At 34.5% G+C, this 21,755-nt stretch overlaps 1 protein-coding gene across 1 annotated transcript in view; it reads right to left on the bottom strand.

Annotated features, from left to right (window-relative positions):
- The window catches only part of LOC143247222 (LIM domain only protein 3-like), a 47,536-nt gene that overhangs the window by 6,503 nt on the left and 19,278 nt on the right, over positions 1–21,755 (bottom strand). The window contains exon 2 of the mRNA XM_076494931.1: positions 1,473–1,598. Within this exon, the coding sequence (XP_076351046.1) occupies positions 1,473–1,598 (126 nt within the window). The remainder of the gene's footprint in view (positions 1–1,472; positions 1,599–21,755) is intronic.

Raw genomic sequence — 21,755 nt, 5'->3', positions numbered from 1 at the left:
ACAGTCACTATAAAATTCTTCTATACTGTAACTTTAGATTACAGCTTTACTTTTATAATGCAGTCACTGCAACTTTGGATTACAAGCTTTACTCTTGTGATACATTCACAATAACATCACTCCTATACTGTAACCATATATGACAGCTTAACTCTTGTAACACAGTTACTGTAACCTTGGATTACAAGCTTTACTCTTGTATTACAGTTTTTCTCCAGTAATTAATTACTGTAAATGTATTACTTCAAGCATGCTCTGTATCGAAGCTATTGTATTGTAACTCAAGCACTGTTAATGGTATCATACAGTCCCCAAGTTTCACGTTTTATAATATAACGATCTATCCCACTATTCGTTGGTAAAAGAGTAGCCAAGAGTTGGCGGTCGGTGGTGATAACTAGCTGCCTTCCCTCTAGTCTTACACTGCTAAATCAGGGACGGCTAGCGCAGATAGATCTCGTGTAGCTTAATACGAAATTCAAAATAAACAAATAAACAACTGTCTTGTACAGTGACTACATGTCGCTCCGTGAATACGTTACGTAGTGTTACAAAAAGTTCACTCTCCGTAACATAGTTTACTCAGACATAGATCGGGTGTGTCCGCCTGAATGAGTCCGTTTCGCTTTTTCGTCTTAAGTATGTTGCGACGTAACACAATACTTAAATCTTCTTCGAACCACAAGGTTCCCACAGACCTTTTATTATGTCATGTCAGTTGTTCTTTAAAATATTTAAATTTAAGTATTCGATCCAACTAACGTGTATCTAACTTTAAGATGATCTTTTATGTGTTCTCCCCTTTCTTTAATAACAAACCAATAATATAGAGTGTTATCTGAAGTAAATAAACGAAAGATTAATAAGAGGTCTAATTTACACTTTCGTTCAGCTTTCTAACCGCCATCTTGTTTATGTAGACTTATAATAAATCATATTTTATATCAGGGATTACTTTAACACCTCTCATGGAAACAGTAACATTAACATCTGTTGGTACAATTTTGTCAGAGATCCGTGAAGTTAATCTACTAGACTGTACAGTAATGAGATAGGCTTTACGGATTTGCTTTATACCAATGTCCATCTAGATAACATTAATCAAAGCTCACACGACTGCAGTGATAATTTGCTCAGTTGTGGATTTCTTCTTATGGATTTTTCGCAGGATCCTTGGCAGTCGCTCGTATACAACAAATATTTTAAATAAAGCCTTTAAATCAGTTCCTATTTATCCAACTTTAAAACCGACAAATATTTCGACGTCTTAGTAATATCGTAATTCTAATGTCCTGTGTTTAATAAAAGCTAACCGTGTTCTTTTTAGAATAAACAGCGTTATAGGCGCAACAATATTTAGTTCATTAGGAGTAAAAGTGTTTCAATGGTTTAAAGCTGCGAGAGACCCAGACATATCTTTGTTGTTACACTATACTGCTGTTAACTGGATGAAGTTAAAATACAATTTCTACCTGTGATTACACTGGTGACAAGCGAAACACTCCAAGTGATACACGTTTCCTCTGGCTCTCATCACCATCTCGAAGGCTGGGATAGTCTTGTTACAAGCTGAACATAACCCTGTTGTTCCAAATAACCTGTATTGAAAGAACAGAAAAATTCACGTTTTACCACCAAATAACTTGTATTCAAAGGAAGGTAAAAATCACACGATTTGCCACCAAATATTCTACTTCGTTAAAAATAACAAAAAATGTATACAATTTTTTTTTCATATTGTTATTATTCCAAATAACATGCTTTGTAAAAATAACAAAAACTTAGAACTTATCTTCATAATTCTGTTTTTTTCAGAACTTGAATAATTAAAAACCAAACTATACTATTAAGAATCAATCTTTAAAGAAATAGCCCCTAAATAGAAAAATATATGGTTGATTATATTACAGAAAATGTTGTCATCTTTTTACCATTTTGTTAAGTTAAACTGTCTTAAAATCCAGAGCAGTTAGTTGTTTTAATATCTAGTCATGATAAGACGAAAAACCAATAACAGTTATCATTATCGCTTGTAACTTAACGTTTTATACGGACTTATCAGTCTATTCTGTATAAATACGTTTAATTTCGTTTAAAAGGTGAATAACTTTCCTCATAAAAATGGTTTGCCATTAAGAATTAGTTTCGGTGTGTTTAGCATAGGCAGAACTCTTTGTTAAATTATAGTAGAAAAGCGTTTCTAATAGTTTGGTGATTCGTCGTGGCGATCCGTCAAGGTCGAGGATGATGGTCTTTCAAGTTCATACATGGGTCCGTGGATGGTTATTGAAGCCAATCCTAGCTGCACAGGTCTTTTTGGCAGTAAAGGCAGGTCAGTTGAGAGGGAAGAAGAGGTTTCGGTAGTAACAAAGACGCCTGTGCGTGAGTTGATTTAACATGTGAATGATGTTACACACCAGCAGACACACGGTCCTTGACAGTCAACAAAATGAGTCAATGGCAAGGAGTGACTTGTTTAGGTAAGCATGACGTCATAAACCAAGACTTATGTTATGGATAGATAAATGGCATCTGAGGCTTATGTTTTTCTGGAATGTTTGTTTGTTCCTTATCGTGTCTTTTTTGTTAAAAGAACAATCAGATGAGGTATGTTATGAGCTTGAAGATCAGACAGGCTAGGGAGGTTTAAACCTAATGAACCTCGACTTATAATAGACATGGTTCGGACTTTAGACAACTTGTCCCTACTCTGCACTGACTGATGTCTCTAATAGTTACCGATATGAAACCTTGTTACTTAATAAGCTAAATGCGTAGAGTTTCACAGAAGAATTGAGAATACTAATATTTTATTGTAAAGCTACAAAACAGCTATCTCTGTGTGTAAATATCCCTGCTTCGAAACTGATATATTATAAAAAAGGCAGTCCTTGTCGCCAACTCTTGAGCTACATTTGTTTGACTGAGTAGTGCAGTTTGACTTTCAATTTTATAGCGATCTCATGGTCCTAAGGGATACAGAAGATGTTTTTGCGTTGCAAGCTGCTAAATTGGAACCTCGAATTAAAAGTCCAGGCACACAAAACACAGAACACACACGGCTCTGATTCGACAAAGTAATATATTTTATTCCTAATTAGTGTGGCTGTTTTTAATTCATTTCGAACTTGCTTAATGGCATGTTATGTTCACGAAATGTTTCAGTAAAAACGTTTAAACAAACTAACTCGTAAACAGAATATACCTTATATAATTTCTTGTATAGCGATTTTAACATAGATTTATAGGCCAGGCGGTTAAGGCACTCGACTTGTAATCCGAGGGTCGCGAGTTCGAATCCCCGTCACATCAAACATGCTCACCCTTTCAGCTGTGGGGGCGTTATAATGCACGGTCAATTGCGTTGGTAAAACAGTAGCCCAACAGTTGTCGATGGGCGGTGATGACTCGCTGCCTTCCCTCTAGTCTTACACTACTAAATTAGGGACGACTAGTGCAGATAGATTTTGTATAGCTTTGCGCGAAATTAAAAAACATAACATATATTTATAATGCTTAGTTGACCGTCATAAAGTTATACAACATTGATATAATTTCTTACAACTCTCTAGATCTGAAAATATGGTATTGAGATTCCAATATTTTATCATAAAGCACTACTTTATTTTTAAGATAAACTTTCACACACAGACATATGTACGTGAATATAAGCTGTTCGTGATATATGTTAGTCTTGTGATGGGGCAGAAGTAAGTCTACGGACTTACAATGTTAAAATCCGAGGTTTGATTCACCGCGTTCGACATAGTTCTTCTCCTATAGGATAAAACAGACAGCCACTGACTGTTAAACAAAAAGACGTAATTCCATAAGTTGGTCAACTCTAACAATTATGAATACATTTATCACCAATTCCAGATAATAGCTTCAAGTTACTATATATTATAATCACCAAGTTTCAGGGAATATAATGAAGACATGAGCAGTTGTTTCCAAGTCGTTAAACTTTCCAACTATCATTAACTTTGTACAGTGGTATTGACTGCTCAATTCGGAAGTTTAATGGTCTTAAAAACACACTGTGTCTGTAACATTTTAATTGCCTCCAAGCCGCACTTGGAAAGACATAACACACTTACTTGGAGGGACAAAAACACGCTCACTTGGAGATAAGACCGTCATCAGTTGCAGTATAATCATTCAAATACATACGTCACTGTACATGACAACGACATGGATTGTAATAGGGGTACACGTACACATTTACATGACAACGATATGGGTTGTGACAGGAGCACAGTTGTACGCTACATGTTCTTAATTTTGTACTCATAAACTAACGCTAAGAAACATAGTAAACAGGTATGCTAGGTTTGAGGCGAGTCTTATCTGATTACATTCTGTGACTAACTGTTACTCTAAAGTAACATACCTTCGACCCCCAAAGTTCGGATTTTTGTCATAAGGCCACATTTGGTTCAGAAGTTTTATGTTTTTATATGCTAGTTTTAGCTTAGATGTTGCGGAAGTTTAAACCGTAAAAATACGGGGACATTAACAACTTTACAAGAATGCAAGTCATCGAGTCTCTAAAGGTTCCCTTGAGTTAGTATCTACCCAACGATGTGGACATTCTTTTTACCCAACAAAACTTGAATTGCCCATTAAAGTTATAACGTCCCTCCTTCCTTAACAGCTGAAATAGGGACCATATTGGTGATGGAAATTGAAACACGTGACTCAGTGATTGGGAGTCGAATGTTCTAACCACCAGGCCATGCTACGCCTAAAAGAAAAAAAAACATTGTTGGAGTAATGAGATAACTGAGTAATGATTCGTGTAATAAAGAATTAGTTATACCTAAATGGAAAATAAATTGTTTTTTGTATAAAGAACACTGGAGTTCCCTAGCCATCACGACAAGAAACAAATATATTAACTCTACTGCGACTAAAAGAAATCTGCTTTTGTGAGAAATATAAAAAATATAAAATATCAAAATGTTTGTTTTTGAAGTTAAGGACAGAGGTATGTAATGGGTTATCTGTGCTCAACACGAGTATCAAAACACAGTTATGCATTGTAAGTCCGCAGATGTAGCGTTGTGCAACTGGGGGACAAACACGGGGACACAGGAAGTAAAAATATCATTGTATATATCAACCATTTTTCTGGTCTTTGTTTATGGAAATAGTTTCTTCAGCTTAGTCGTTTCTTTGCCATGAAGTCCAGTTCCTCTCTTGTTAGAACCTTGAAATTAATTCAAAACTAATCATAAAAATGTTGTGAATAGGTTGTTAAAAGAACCTCAGGAACATTAGGGGAAACCTGAAATATCGCAATACATTTCAATCACTTGAAGTGTTTACTGCATCACTGCCAGCTTCTCGGGTTCCACAACGATGTCGTAATCGCTTTACGCATACAAAAGGACTTCGCCTCCATTATTCACAGCCTACGTGAAGAATGAAAAGGGACAAAGATAAAAGTCAAAAACTTGTTTCTTACGTCCCTCGCGACTGCTTCATCTTCAACTATTATGGGAGCATAATCACTAGGACCTTAGGGCTTCTCCTCTCTGTCGTTATTTTATGGCTTTGTTTTGTTTCACGAGCTGGGAGTGTAGAGAAGCTATGATCGAGTATATGTATGCCACAAGCGCCTCGAAGTCAATTGTCCTATCAAAGTCTCTCCTGTTTGCTCTTACCTCATAAGCCATGAGCATGTTGGGTTATTTAATAGACTCAACGTTAAGGCTTATATTTCGTCGTAGAACAATTGTATCCTGCCTAAGGCAACTATAAAAATTAAACGAATTAACCACAAAAACCAATAGTGTGATGATATACGATGAGTTAATGTACCACTGCTATTGTACAGGTCTTGATTGTGACTTTGTAGGCAGCTGGTAGAGTGTATCGATTTTCTTGCTTATCAAACACAGTGTTAGCTAATTTCTTTCCACTATCTTTGTGTTTTCACCCCTGAGCACCAGATGGACTCTGACTTTATATATATTGAAGAAAACATAGTTGGATTAGTACCACAAATTATATCAACAAATAGTTAACTCGTGTACACGTGGAGTTAATGACGAGAAACGAGAACCATTTTTCTTATTGGTTAAAATTCCACCGCTAGGGTAAAAAGACGAGATGTCCCATATCTCAACAAGGAATATTAGTGAAACGAGTTTCTGAGCTTTAATTCTTTTGTGGACTAGTCCAGAAAAACCAACAGAATCGTAGTTCGAATCAAGTCTGGTTCCTTAGTGATGTCGAGAAAACCCACTTGTAGAGAAATGTATATCCAAAACGGCTCGTTTGGGTTGAGAAAATATTTTATGTAGAAGAGCGAACAACGTTTCAACCTTCTATGTAAAATATTTTCTCAATTCAAACGAGCCGTTTTTGCGCATATATTACTCTACAAGTGGGTTTTCTCGACATCACTGAAGGCGTTCCTTTATATTGGTTTATTTTGGGTTTAAGTTGTAGTATAAGTAAGGCTTCTTTAATTTTGCGCTTGTTTATGTTTGTTTCTTTATTTAGTATTTGAGTGTTTTTTATGGTTATGTTGTGTTTATTTGATTTGCAATGTTCGAAAACGTATGAAGGTGACTTTTTATGTTCTTTGAATCTGGTTTCCATTTTTCTACTTGTTTCTCCAATATAGAAGTCGTGGCAGTTATCACATTGTATTTTATAAATAATGTTGGTGTGGTGTTTGTCAGTATAGTTTTACATAGTATAGACCTCAGTTTTGTGCCTGGTTTTGAATAAATTTGGTATTAACTGGAATGTCATATTTTGTTACTAATTTTGCCAAATGTTGGTTATTTGTTTGCTGATGTCAGGAATATATGGAATGCAGCAGTATATGTTTTCGTGATTTTTTTTATTCGTGAGATGTATTTACTTTTGTTGGTTGATTTTACTTTCTGTCTAGGTGTGTGCGTATAATTTTTTCTACGGTTTGTGGAGGAAACTTATTGATGTTGATGAAGTATTGTTTTATTTTGTCTTATTCATCGTTAATTTTATCTGGTGAGCATAGTTTTATGGTTGTGTTTATTTGGTTTCTTAGTATGTTGAGTTTTTGTTTTGTTTCATGTGCTGAGTCCCAAGGAATGTATAGTCCAGTATGTTTTATTTTTCGGTGGATTTCTGTTTTAAATTGTGTGTCGGTTCTTGTAATTTTGAGGTTATGAAATGATACTTGATTGCTTTCTTCCTGTTCACATGTGAAGTTAATGTTGGGATGTATAGAGTTAATGTGATTGAAAAAATTAAGTATGTGTTCTGTAGATTTGAATCCCGCAACCGTGTCATCTACATATCTGTACCAGAAAAGTGGTGGATGTAATGCTGTGTTTTCAACTTGTGTCATAAAAATATTGGCTGGAACTGGTGATACTGGGTTGCCCATGGTTAAGCCATTTGTTTGTATATAGTTGTGGTTGTTGAACATGAAGTTTGTCTTTATCGTGGTGAATTCTATGAGGGTTGCTAATTGGTTGCAGGGAATGTCTATAGTTGGGTTAGGGTCTCGGATATAGAGTTCTAAGGCTATTTTGCAGGCTTCAGTGGTTAGTGGAAAGATATTTGTGGTTCTTCACGTGATCAATGTTTATCTACTATAGTAGTGAAAACTTAATGTCTATATCTAATCTAGTAGTGATAATTTACTGTCAATGTCTTCTATAGTAATGATAAATTACTGTCTATGTCTGTTGTACCAGTGATAAGCTACTGTCTATGTCTACTATAGCAGTGATAACTTGCTGCCCATTTCTACTGTAATAGCGATAACTTACTGTCTTACTGTGCGAAATTCCAAAAACAAACAAAACAACTTGTAGCGATAACTTACTGTCTATGTTTACTATAGTAGTTATAACTTACTGTCTGTGTCTACTATAGTAGTGGTAACTTACTGTCTATGTTTACTATAGTAGTTATAACTTACTGTCTGTGTCTACTCTAGTAGCGATAACTTACTGTCTATGTTTACTATAGTAGTTATAACTTACTGTCTGTGTTTACTATAGTAGTTATAACTTACTGTCTGTGTTTACTATAGTAGTTATAACTTACTGTCTGTGTCTACTATAGTAGTTATAACTTACTGTCTGTGTCTACTATAGTAGTGGTAACTTACTGTCTGTGTCTACTATAGTAGTGGTAACTTACTGTCTATGTTTACTATAGTAGTTATAACTTACTGTCTGTGTCTACTCTAGTAGCGATAACTTACTGTCTATGTTTACTATAGTAGTTATAACTTACTGTCTGTGTTTACTATAGTAGTTATAACTTACTGTCTATGTTTACTATAGTAGTTATAACTTACTGTCTGTGTCTACTATAGTAGTGGTAACTTACTGTCTGTGTCTACTATAGTAGTGGTAACTTACTGTCTATGTTTACTATAGTAGTTATAACTTACTGTCTGTGTCTACTCTAGTAGCGATAACTTACTGTCTATGTTTACTATAGTAGTTATAACTTACTGTCTGTGTTTACTATAGTAGTTATAACTTACTGTCTATGTTTACTATAGTAGTTATAACTTACTGTCTGTGTCTACTATAGTAGTGGTAACTTACTGTCTATGTTTACTATAGTAGTTATAACTTACTGTCTATGTTTACTATAGTAGTTATAACTTACTGTCTGTGTCTACTCTAGTAGCGATAACTTACTGTCTATGTTTACTATAGTAGTTATAACTTACTGTCTATGTTTACTATAGTAGTTATAACTTACTGTCTGTGTCTACTATAGTAGTGGTAACTTACTGTCTATGTTTACTATAGTAGTTATAACTTACTGTTTGTGTCTACTATAGTAATGATAAACTATATTAAGTATAACTGGTAGATCACTGTCTGTGTCTAGGTGGTTGAGTTACTCTTTATTCATCACTACAAATGCACTGTCACGTAACGTAGCTGTTTAAAAAGAACACTATGGGGATAGATGTGTGATAAAAATGTCTTCAAATATAACATCATGGAGTAATGAGTTAGAATTCAGACTTCTGCATCACACAGAACAATGTAGAAAAACATACGAAAGAGTAAAAGAACCGTGCATTCTTGTACTTCTTGTACGTGTTCAATAAAATAACAAATATATTGCTGTTTTGGGGCGACTTTATTGTTCGATTCATAGTTTATGTTGCTTTCTCATGCAGTAATAATGTTACATATTGTTTCTTGGGCACGAGAAAGGTTCCATACTAATATTTGTGGGTTTTTCACCTCTTACAAGATATCGCATCTTGCTTACCACGGTTGGAGTACGACTTGTTGCATGGCTCTTTCTGTATGGTCATGTTACCCCAAATTGATTCATATTTCTTTTTTACCACTGCAGTTAAGTAAAAGGAATATTTCTTTCCTGGGAATTCTAAATGTTTGATCTAAGCACATCTTTGTAATCTGACTATATGAATATTTTACATTGGAGAGGACCGTGGCACACCTTTCCTAAAAGCAAATAATATTTCATGATATCACACTACTTACAAGTCTATTTGCTTGGATTTTACGCTAAAATACTGGATGACTTTGTGCGCTAGCCGTTCTAAACTTAACAGCGATATATTAAAAGGTAAGGCATCTAGTCAACTCCACTCATCACTACCTCTAGAATTATCAACGGGTATTAGAACAAACCGCCACATTACAACGCCCCAGCGGTTGAAAAAGCGAGCATATCCCCGGAAGAAGATTCGAAAACATGCAATTCGCAAATTGCAAGTCGAGAGCCTTAACCACCAAGCCATCTGGGCTTTCACTACCTACGGACGATACAAATTACGAAAATGTAGTTGTGATATATACAGTTCCAATTAGACTTTATATAGGTGGCGTTTCTCAAGATACTTCATTCTTTGCATATTCGAAATCGTTTTAATATAATGTACTGTTGTCATTATTTCACCCATGGACATAAATATATTGGCATTTCATCATGTTAAATGTAGAGTTACACGTTTGTTTACAATACGTGTTGTTTTCTGTTTCCAATGGCTTTACGTTGTTGCTGTCTCGTTTTCTATAACAGTTTAAACACTCTCGTCTGTAAAACCTACAAGAATCAAAGAGTGGTTTCGTTTTGTCAGCCTAAAAGCTTTGATATCAAATGGTTTCTACTGCAGAAACAGAGTTCTGCTGCTATAGAAATGGATCGTATGAAGTCGACTTACTTTCCAACTTTAATCGCCATCTCGTGTGTGGTTTTTATGTGAGCTCGAAGTATCATCGCACTAAACAGTAACTTCTGTTGTATGACCATTAAAGCCATTATCAAAATTAGTTCAGGTTTAGCTTCTTTAAGCCTCGCCTTATGAGGAATTGAAGTAAAACCGCTTACACTTTAGTGCTTTTCCTGCACGTTGCATTTTGTGAAAGTCGTTATTGGCCCATTAGGCGTGTCATAGCGTTCGCCCGATTAGATGATTTACATGAACAGCACGCTTCGATCAATTACCTGGCCGCTCTTATCTGATCCCGGGTATGACAAGCCATTACAGTCAATAAAATAAAACCGTTCCGAATAAAACGTCGGCAAAGTACACTTCGGTGAATAAGAGTCGAATTTCATATCAAGTATATACCGTTATGGTACTCAAGTGCTTCCAAAACCCAGTGGAAAGTTTTCTGTCCATAATCCAATGGTGGGTTAACGACTCCCGACGGGATCTAGCTCGTTAGCCGAACGTTAGAATACTACTAGCGCTGCCTGGCGTTATTGTGAGTTATTCCTTGAGTCATGAAAGCTGACTTTTAAGTAAGACCCGTAAAGAATCGAAGACCAAATAACCATAAGTCCTTGTTATATTTATGAAAGATACAGGTCAAACCAATAATTCAAAGAAATATGGAAGATGGATGTTTAAGAGAACGATTTACGAAAAACAAAAGTTAGCATCTGAAGGAAGAAAACCTTTAACAAACTCATGGCGATATAAAAAAAAATGGCTAAAGGAGAGACAAAATACAAAATGGATGCTTATTAGAAAAGAGAAAAAATTAGGGTAATTGTTCAATTTAACGGCATTTTGAAATATATGTTTAATATTTTAATATTTATCATACAAGGACTTTTCAACAGGAATTCTTACGTTAAGCAATATCTATTAGTATTAACTAAAACTTTTTGAAGCTAATTATTAATAAGAAGTCATGAGTTAAAAATATATAATAATATATATCAATCATGCTGATATAGCGTGAAATGAATTAACTTGGTGACAGGAACTGGTATGGTGTGAACTGGAATAACTTGGTGACAGGAACTGGTGTGGTGTGATCTGGATTAACTTGGTGACAGGAACTGCTATGACCTGAACTGAATTCCCTTTAGTATTGGCCTAGCCAGACTAGGTGGATAAGGTACTTGACTTGTAAACTGAAGGTCGCGGGTTCGAGTCACCCCACAGCATCTCAATGGGATTAAGATCTGGGCTTTGACTAGATTATTCCAGGACTCTCCATTTCTTAGTTTTCAGCAAGTCCTTGGTGGATTTACTGGTATGTTTTGGGTCATTGTCGTGTTGCAGGCTCCAGTTCCGCTTCAGCTTTAATATTCGTACAGATGGTCTCACATGATCCTCAAGCACCCTCTGATACACAGTAGAATTCATGGTGGATTCTATGATTGTGAGCTGTCCAGATCCTGCTGCAACAAAGCAGCCCCAAACCATGACACTTCCACCTCCATGCTTCACAGTTGTTATGAGGTTCTTTTCCTGGAATGCTGTATTTGGTTTACGCCAAACATGTCCTCTGTTCTGGTGTCCAAATAATTCAATTTTGGACTCATCTGTCCAAAGAACATTATTCCAGAAGTCCTGGTCTTTGTCTACATTCTCTCTGGCAAACTTCAGTCTGGCCTTGATATTTCTCTTAGAGAGCAAAGCTTTTCTCCTTGCACACCTCCCATGCAAGTTAAACTTGTGCAGTCTCTTTCTGATTGTAGAGGCATGCACCTTCACATCAATAGTAGTCAGAGCCTGCTGTAGGTCCTGTGATGACATGTTAGGGTGTTTGGAGACCTCTTTTAGCATCTTGCGGTCTGCTCTCGGGGTGAACTTGCTGGGCATGTTGGCAGTTGTTTTGAAAGCCCTCCACTTGTTGACTATTTTCCGGACAGTGGAATGGCTGATTTCAAAATCTTTGGGATCTTTTAAATCCCTTACCAGACTTATAAGCTGCTACAATTTTCTTTCAACAGTTAGGAGCACACCAAACTAAATGTCTGAGGTTTAAATTGGGCAAGCCTCATTCAAAATGCTAAGTAACGATCTTCTAATCATGTGCACCTGGTGTGATACACCTGTGTGTGAGTTGAGCCATTTTAAGTGGGAATAGATGTGGGGGTGTCCTAACTTTTTCCTCAGTTAGAATATGCAATTTTGTAGAATTATATTTACAGAAGATTTTGAAAAGTCTTTTCTTCAGTTTTAATTGTTTAGTTATATTCCTATAGTCTCTCAGTATTGTTAAAATTGAGATTAAATATCTATATATCAAAATACACAGGCTTTCATAGGGTGTCCTAGCTTTTCACATGACTCCAAGTTCAGTCGCGGAGCTTTACCAAGTCTAAACGGTTGCCTCTAGAGATTTCTTTTAGACAAATAATTCAGAAATGAGTATTACAGCAGAGAATATTATTTTAACTCTACGAAAGACTCACAATCACACTTTTCAATCATGTTCATGATATCGTTAGGCTTAGCAACTTGTTTTGAATTTCGCGCAAAGCTACACGAGGGCTATCTCGCTAGCTTATAATATTATATGCGTGTGCGCCGTAGGCATTTGGAGTATACAGTATATATTAATGTGTAATGCATAATAATGTATCTTTAAATGAACTATAAAATCCAGTTAACATATGAGAAAGCTCCAATGAGATAATAAAGATATCTCCATCGTAAAGGGCCGTTATAATGGTTTATTGCTTGAATAAGCATGAGAACAACGGCCTTGTTTAAATAAGTAATACAAAATTAACGTAGAATGAAAGGCGAATTGTGATGCGTTAACCCTAAACATATCTTGTAATAGTCTATCTAGAATAATAATCCTCCTGGGAACACGTGTTCATGCGCGTAGTAAAGCAGGGCATAAGAGAGACGAAGCTTGGCTTTTTATACTTCAAGAACACCTGAAGTATTGAAATATTAAACATGTTTAAATGCACACGTGTATCACTTGTAAGAATTCGTAGCTTGAAGCTTTATTTCGCGTTATGAGGGTTACCGCTTTGCTGTGTTGTTACAACTACTTTATGCGCATGTGTCAGTGTGTATTTGAAACGTTTCTGTTGGACTAAATTATTAATACAAAGTTTTTAGCTGAAGAATGTTACAACTTACAATAAGTAAAATAGAATACTGATCAGTTTAAGTGTGGTAAATTTAAGGGTCTATGTATGATAAGTTTAAGAGTGGTAAATTTAAGGGTCTATGTATGATAAGTTTAAGAGTGGTAAATTTAAGGATTTGTTAAAGAGTTCAAAACTTTGGTTACAACGTTACCAAAAAAACAGACAGAATACGTTTTCCCAAATCTGATTCTCCATTCTATAAAAAATAAAAATCCATTTGCACTACACTATTTAACAACGTTACGTCTTAAAGTACCTCCAACCATCATTCGAAATATTCACGCTAATCTAAAATATGAAACGAGTTCGTTCCAAGTGTAAGTTAATACATCATATGCATGTTGTTAGTGGTGAATAATGCTAAACAACACTTCATAGTATTAAACATTGGTATTTGTACTAGAAGCCAAGATTGGCCCGATAGTTAGTGCGTTCGATTTGAAATTTGTGAGTTGCGATGTTGAAACCCTTCACGGATTGTTTGTTTGTTTTGAATTTCGCGCAAAGCTACACAAGGGCTATCTGCGCTAGCCATCCCTAATTTAGCAGTGTAAGACTAAAGGGAAGGCAGGTAGTCATCGTCACCCACCGCCAACTCTTGGGCTACTCTTTTACCAACGAATAGTGGGATTGACCGTCACGTATAACGCCCTCACGGCTAAAATGCGAGCATGTTTGGTGCGACGGGGATGCGAACCCGCGACTCTCAGCTTACGAGTCGAACGCCTTAACCCACCTGGCCATGCCGGACCCAACCCGTCACGGAACACCTCGTTTTGTTTTGACGTGTGGGCTTTATAACATGTCGGTAAATCTCACTATTCGTTGATAAAAGTAGCCCAACAGTTGAAAGTAGGTGGTGTTAACTAGTTGCCTTCCCTCTCGTGTGTAACTTTAACATTGGAATCTACTAACGCAGATATATATACATATATACACACACACAAATAAATAATTATTTTTATTAGACAAATATATACATATATATCGCTGAAGTTTTGTATACAAAAACTACTTCGATAAAAACATCTACTGAAACCCATTCTACTCCAATTTGGTTTTAAATCCTTTACAGACAGACAGAAACCGATGAAACTTTACTTCTCACAATCAATTTTGCACATACTTTTTTTTCTTCTTCTACAGATTACATGATTCGTCAAACAAGAAACTTAGCGCCGTGAACTGAAAAATGTTCACATAAACATAGGTACATTTTTTAATGTGGGTGTGTGCATGTTTGGTTACCGAATTTTTAATTGATTAAATTATTAAGAAAGAATTCATTAAAAAATAAATAAAATCTTCTAAAGCACAAGCGTTTACTTTAAGCTTAACCTAATAACGTGATTTAATGATAACTGAAAACAGTTTTAATAACACAAGATATACTCAACCATCGTTATTCGTCCTTTACGATTAGGGTTAACTAAACCAATGTTTTCAGATTATTTACATTCAAGTCCTTCCACAACAGAAATAACTCACTCTAAGTGGTTATTGAATTTAATTTTTACACGGCGAGTTGTATCCACAGTGTGGCCTATCATTTACTTGTTCCGTTTTCTATGTGTTTCACAATTTTACTTAAAACTGATGAGCGTTACAAGAGTGCAAGTAAATCCATTAGTGCGAATGGCTGCTGTTAGGGTAGGGTGCTTTTAACTGGTTACCTTCCCTCCATTAAGTTATTCATAATTACTATACGGTTTTTTTTTAAACGTTAAAAAATATATTCATGTTGAATTACGAAACAAAATTCACAATTTTCCGGGTTTCTAACAAAATCATAAGTAAATTTGAGTTTTAATGAAAATGTTACTCTATTGATATGTTTTTTGTTATTACTGTTACACGAATATTAATAATTCCTGACCAAAGCTATCTATGTATTTAAAGAGATCGCAACTAAACAGGGTGTACATAAAGTCAGCAAACCTAATCCATTATAATGTTTATAATGAGTTGATGTTAGTAATATTTAGTCGTTTTTTTATAAATATACATAACTTATAGTTTATAGACTTTAAAGTCTACAGTGCAAACTCGAAAGTTGTATTCATTGTTCAAAAAACAAATGAAACACGATCTACTTCTCGAAAGTTTTTTTTTAAATATTTAAGCCAACGACTTACCACTAGGTAAGAGAAAACAAGATAGTTTGTTAAATTTCGTGGCCTACTTTAATTGTATAGTGAGATTAGACCCATACTCTTAAAACGCGCTCAAGGCTACAAAGTGGGATGAACCACAAAACCGCGGATCCGCATTGTGGCATACTAAGCCACTGGGTAAAGGTCAGTTCCTAAACTACCTTTTATGAAAAATTTTGGGGCTATAATCCTCATAATATGAAAGGAATCAAAAAATAATTATAAATGAAAGATAAATACGAGTCTTGAAGATCTAGACAACGCAGATGATCTATGCCTGATATTTTATACACAAAATCATATTACATGTAAACCAAGTCAATTTCGCGATATTTCAATACAGTTTTATGCTTAATATCAACTTCCAAAGCGATGATATCGACAAAACAAACGCGGGCTGTATTGAAATCCCTCAGATGAAAAAAGAATTCAAATAATAAGGCTGTTTAACGACAGTCCCAGAAAAGGACAGAACATATAAACTTTTGTTGTTGTTTTTTTATGGCCTATATAAGTCTGTGATGGCATTGTGCGATCCATCTAGATGTTTTGAATAATTTTCTTTTGAATACACTTTTAGGGCGTTGTGCTTAAGGCACTCGAATGTCAGCTTTCGGGATGTTATAAAGTCAAGTCAATTCCACTATTCGTTGGCAAAGATTAATCCAAGAGATGGGGTGAGTGTTGTTAACTAACTGTCTTCACTCTTCACTTAGAGATGACTCTCTAGATGATACTTGTGTGAGTATTCTCTGTCTAGAACAAGTTTACCAACCTTTAAAAAACAAAGAAGGAATTGTTCTCTATCTAGATCAACAATTAAACAACCTATAACAAGCAAAGAAGAAATTGTTCTCTGTCTAGAGCAACAATTAACCAACCTTTAACAAACAAAGAAGGAATTGTTCTCTGTCTAGAACAACAATTTACCAATTTTTAACAAAGAAAGAAAGAATTGTTCTCTGTATAGAACAACAATTAACCAACCTTTAACAAACACAGAAAGAACTGTTCTCTGTCTTGAACAACAATTAGCCAACCTTTAACAAACAAAGAAGGAATTGTTCTCTCCCTAAAACAACAATTAACCAACCTTTAACAAACAAACAAAAAATTGCTCTCTGGATAGAACAACAATTAACCAACCTTTAACAAACAAAAAAAAAATTGCTCTCTGTCTAGAACAACAATTAGCCAACCTTTAACAAACAAAGAAGAAATTGTTCTCCGTCTAGAACAACAATTAGCCAACCTTTAACAAACAAAGAAGAAATTGTTCTCCGTCTAGAACAACAATTAACCAACCTTTAACAAACAAAAAAGAAATTGTTCTCCGTCTAGAACAACAATTAACCAACCATCAACAAACAAAGAAGGAATTGTTCATCGTCTATAACAACAATTAACCAACCATCAACAAACAAAGAAGGAATTGTTCATCGTCTATAACAACAATTAACCAACCATCAACAAACAAAGAAGGAATTGTTCATCGTCTATAACAACAATTAACCAACCTTCAACAAACAAAGAAGGAATTGTTCTTCGTCTATAACAACAATTAACCAACCTTCAACAAACAAAGAAGGAATTGTTCTTCGTTTATGACAACAATTAACCAACCTTCAACAAACAAAGAAGGAATTGTTCTTCGTCTATAACAACAATTAACCAACCTTCAACAAACAAAGAAGGAATTGTTCTTCGTCTATAACAACAATTAACCAACCTTCAACAAACAAAGAAGGAATTGTTCTTCGTCTATAACAACAATTAACCAACCTTCAACAAACAAAGAAGGAATTGTTTTTCGTCTATAACAACAATTAACCAACCTTCAACAAACAAAGAAGGAATTGTTTTTCGTCTATAACAACAATTAACCAACCTTCAACAAACAAAGAAGGAATTGTTCTTCGTCTATAACAACAATTAACCAACCTTCAACAAACAAAGAAGGAATTGTTCTCCGTCTAGAACAACAATTAACCAACCTTTAACAAACAAAGAAGGAATTGTTCTTCGTTTATAACAACAATTAGCCAACCTTTAACAAACAAAGAAGAAATTGTTCTCCGTCTAGAACAACAATGAACTTACCTTTAACAAACAAAGAAGAAATTCTCCATCTTCTATAACAACAATTAACCAACCTTCAACAAACAAAGAAGAAATTGTTCTCTGTCTAGAGCAACAATTAACCAACCTTTAACAAACAAAGAAGGAATTGTTCTTCGTCTATAACAACAATTAACCAACCTTCAACAAACAAAGAAGGAATTGTTCTCCGTCTAGAACAACAATTAACCAACCTTTAACAAACAAAAGGGAATTGCTCTCTGTCTAGAACAACAATTAACCAACCTTTAACAAACAAAAAAGGAATTGCTCTCTGTCTAGAACAACAATTAACCAACCTTTAACAAACAAAAAAGGAATTGCTCTCTGTCTAGAACAACAATTAGCCAACCTTTAACAAACAAAGAAGAAATTGTTCTCCGTCTAGAACAACAATTAACCAACCTTTAACAAACAAAGAAGAAACTGTTCTCCGTCTAGAACAACAATTAACCAACCTTTAACAAACAAAAAAGAAATTGTTCTCCGTCTAGAACAACAATTAACCAACCTTCAACAAACAAAGAAGGAATTGTTCATCGTCTATAACAACAATTAACCAACCATCAACAAACAAAGAAGGAATTGTTCATCGTCTATAACAACAATTAACCAACCATCAACAAACAAAGAAGGAATTGTTCATCGTCTATAACAACAATTAACCAACCATCAACAAACAAAGAAGGAATTGTTCATCGTCTATAACAACAATTAACCAACCATCAACAAACAAAGAAGGAATTGTTCATCGTCTATAACAACAATTAACCAACCTTCAACAAACAAAGAAGGAATTGTTCTTCGTCTATAACAACAATTAACCAACCTTCAACAAACAAAGAAGGAATTGTTCTTCGTTTATAACAACAATTAACCAACCTTCAACAAACAAAGAAGGAATTGTTCATCGTCTATAACAACAATTAACCAACCATCAACAAACAAAGAAGGAATTGTTCATCGTCTATAACAACAATTAACCAACCATCAACAAACAAACAAGGAATTGTTCATCGTCTATAACAACAATTAACCAACCATCAACAAACAAAGAAGGAATTGTTCATCGTCTATAACAACAATTAACCAACCATCAACAAACAAAGAAGGAATTGTTCTCCGTCTAGAAAAACAATTAACCAACCTTTAACAAACAAAAAAGGAATTGCTCTCTGTCTAGAACAACAATTAACCAACCTTTAACAAACAAAGAAAGAATTGTTCTCCGTCTAGAACAACAATTAACCAACCTTTAACAAACAAAGAAAGAATTGTTCTCCGTCTAGAACAACAATTAGCCAACCTTTAACAAACAAAGAAGAAATTGTTCTCCGTCTAGAACAACAATGAACTAACCTTTAACAAACAAAGAAGAAATTCTCCATCTTCTATAACAACAATTAACCAACCTTCAACAAACAAAGAAGAAATTGTTCTCTGTCTAGAGCAACAATTAACCAACCTTTAACAAACAAAGAAGGAATTGTTCTCTGTCTAGAACAACAATTTACCAATTTTAACAAAGAAAGAAAGAATTGTTCTCTGTATAGAACAACAATTAACCAACCTTTAACAAACACAGAAAGAACTGTTCTCTGTCTTGAACAACAATTAGCCAACCTTTAACAAACAAAAAAGAAATTGTTCTCCGTCTAGAACAACAATTAGCCAACCTTTATCAAACAAAGAAGGAATTGTTCTACGTCTATAACAACAATTAACCAACCTTTAACAAACACAGAAAGAACTGTTCTCTGTCTTGAACAACAATTAGCCAACCTTTAACAAACAAAGAAGGAATTGTTCTCTCCCTAAAACAACAATTAACCAACCTTTAACAAACAAACAAAAAATTGCTCTCTGGATAGAACAACAATTAACCAACCTTTAACAAACAAAAAAAAAAATTGCTCTCTGTCTAGAACAACAATTAGCCAACCTTTAACAAACAAAGAAGAAATTGTTCTCCGTCTAGAACAACAATTAACCAACCATCAACAAACAAAGAAGGAATTGTTCATCGTCTATAACAACAATTAACCAACCATCAACAAACAAAGAAGGAATTGTTCATCGTCTATAACAACAATTAACCAACCATCAACAAACAAAGAAGGAATTGTTCATCGTCTATAACAACAATTAACCAACCTTCAACAAACAAAGAAGGAATTGTTCTTCGTCTATAACAACAATTAACCAACCTTCAACAAACAAAGAAGGAATTGTTCTTCGTTTATGACAACAATTAACCAACCTTCAACAAACAAAGAAGGAATTGTTCTTCGTCTATAACAACAATTAACCAACCTTCAACAAACAAAGAAGGAATTGTTCTTCGTCTATAACAACAATTAACCAACCTTCAACAAACAAAGAAGGAATTGTTTTTCGTCTATAACAACAATTAACCAACCTTCAACAAACAAAGAAGGAATTGTTTTCGTCTATAACAACAATTAACCAACCTTCAACAAACAAAGAAGGAATTGTTTTCGTCTATAACAACAATTAACCAACCTTCAACAAACAAAGAAGGAATTGTTCTTCGTCTATAACAACAATTAACCAACCTTCAACAAACAAAGAAGGAATTGTTCTCCGTCTAGAACAACAATTAACCAACCTTTAACAAACAAAGAAGGAATTGTTCTTCGTTTATAACAACAATTAGCCAACCTTTAACAAACAAAGAAGAAATTGTTCTCCGTCTAGAACAACAATGAACTTACCTTTAACAAACAAAGAAGAAATTCTCCATCTTCTATAACAACAATTAACCAACCTTCAACAAACAAAGAAGAAATTGTTCTCTGTCTAGAGCAACAATTAACCAACCTTTAACAAACAAAGAAGGAATTGTTCTTCGTCTATAACAACAATTAACCAACCTTCAACAAACAAAGAAGGAATTGTTCTCCGTCTAGAACAACAATTAACCAACCTTTAACAAACAAAAAGGAATTGCTCTCTGTCTAGAACAACAATTAACCAACCTTTAACAAACAAAAAAGGAATTGCTCTCTGTCTAGAACAACAATTAACCAACCTTTAACAAACAAAAAAGGAATTGCTCTCTGTCTAGAACAACAATTAGCCAACCTTTAACAAACAAAGAAGAAATTGTTCTCCGTCTAGAACAACAATTAACCAACCTTTAACAAACAAAGAAGAAACTGTTCTCCGTCTAGAACAACAATTAACCAACCTTTAACAAACAAAAAAGAAATTGTTCTCCGTCTAGAACAACAATTAGCCAACCTTTATCAAACAAAGAAGGAATTGTTCTACGTCTATAACAACAATTAACCAACCATCAACAAACAAAGAAGGACTTGTTCATCGTCTATAACAACAATTAACCAACCATCAACAAACAAAGAAGGAATTGTTCATCGTCTATAACAACAATTAACCAACCATCAACAAACAAAGAAGGAATTGTTCATCGTCTATAACAACAATTAACCAACCTTCAACAAACAAAGAAGGAATTGTTCTTCGTCTATAACAACAATTAACCAACCTTCAACAAACAAAGAAGGAATTGTTCTTCGTTTATAACAACAATTAACCAACCTTCAACAAACAAAGAAGGAATTGTTCATCGTCTATAACAACAATTAACCAACCATCAACAAACAAAGAAGGAATTGTTCATCGTCTATAACAACAATTAACCAACCATCAACAAACAAACAAGGAATTGTTCATCGTCTATAACAACAATTAACCAACCATCAACAAACAAAGAAGGAATTGTTCATCGTCTATAACAACAATTAACCAACCATCAACAAACAAAGAAGGAATTGTTCTCCGTCTAGAAAAACAATTAACCAACCTTTAACAAACAAAAAAGGAATTGCTCTCTGTCTAGAACAACAATTAACCAACCTTTAACAAACAAAGAAAGAATTGTTCTCCGTCTAGAACAACAATTAACCAACCTTTAACAAACAAAGAAAGAATTGTTCTCCGTCTAGAACAACAATTAGCCAACCTTTAACAAACAAAGAAGAAATTGTTCTCCGTCTAGAACAACAATGAACTAACCTTTAACAAACAAAGAAGAAATTCTCCATCTTCTATAACAACAATTAACCAACCTTC

This window comes from Tachypleus tridentatus, chromosome 3 (assembly GCF_004210375.1).
Source record: "Tachypleus tridentatus isolate NWPU-2018 chromosome 3, ASM421037v1, whole genome shotgun sequence".
Classification (NCBI taxonomy): domain Eukaryota; kingdom Metazoa; phylum Arthropoda; class Merostomata; order Xiphosura; family Limulidae; genus Tachypleus; species Tachypleus tridentatus.
Note: the sequence above shows the minus strand (reverse complement) of the source record. Positions and strands in the feature narration are given on the sequence as shown.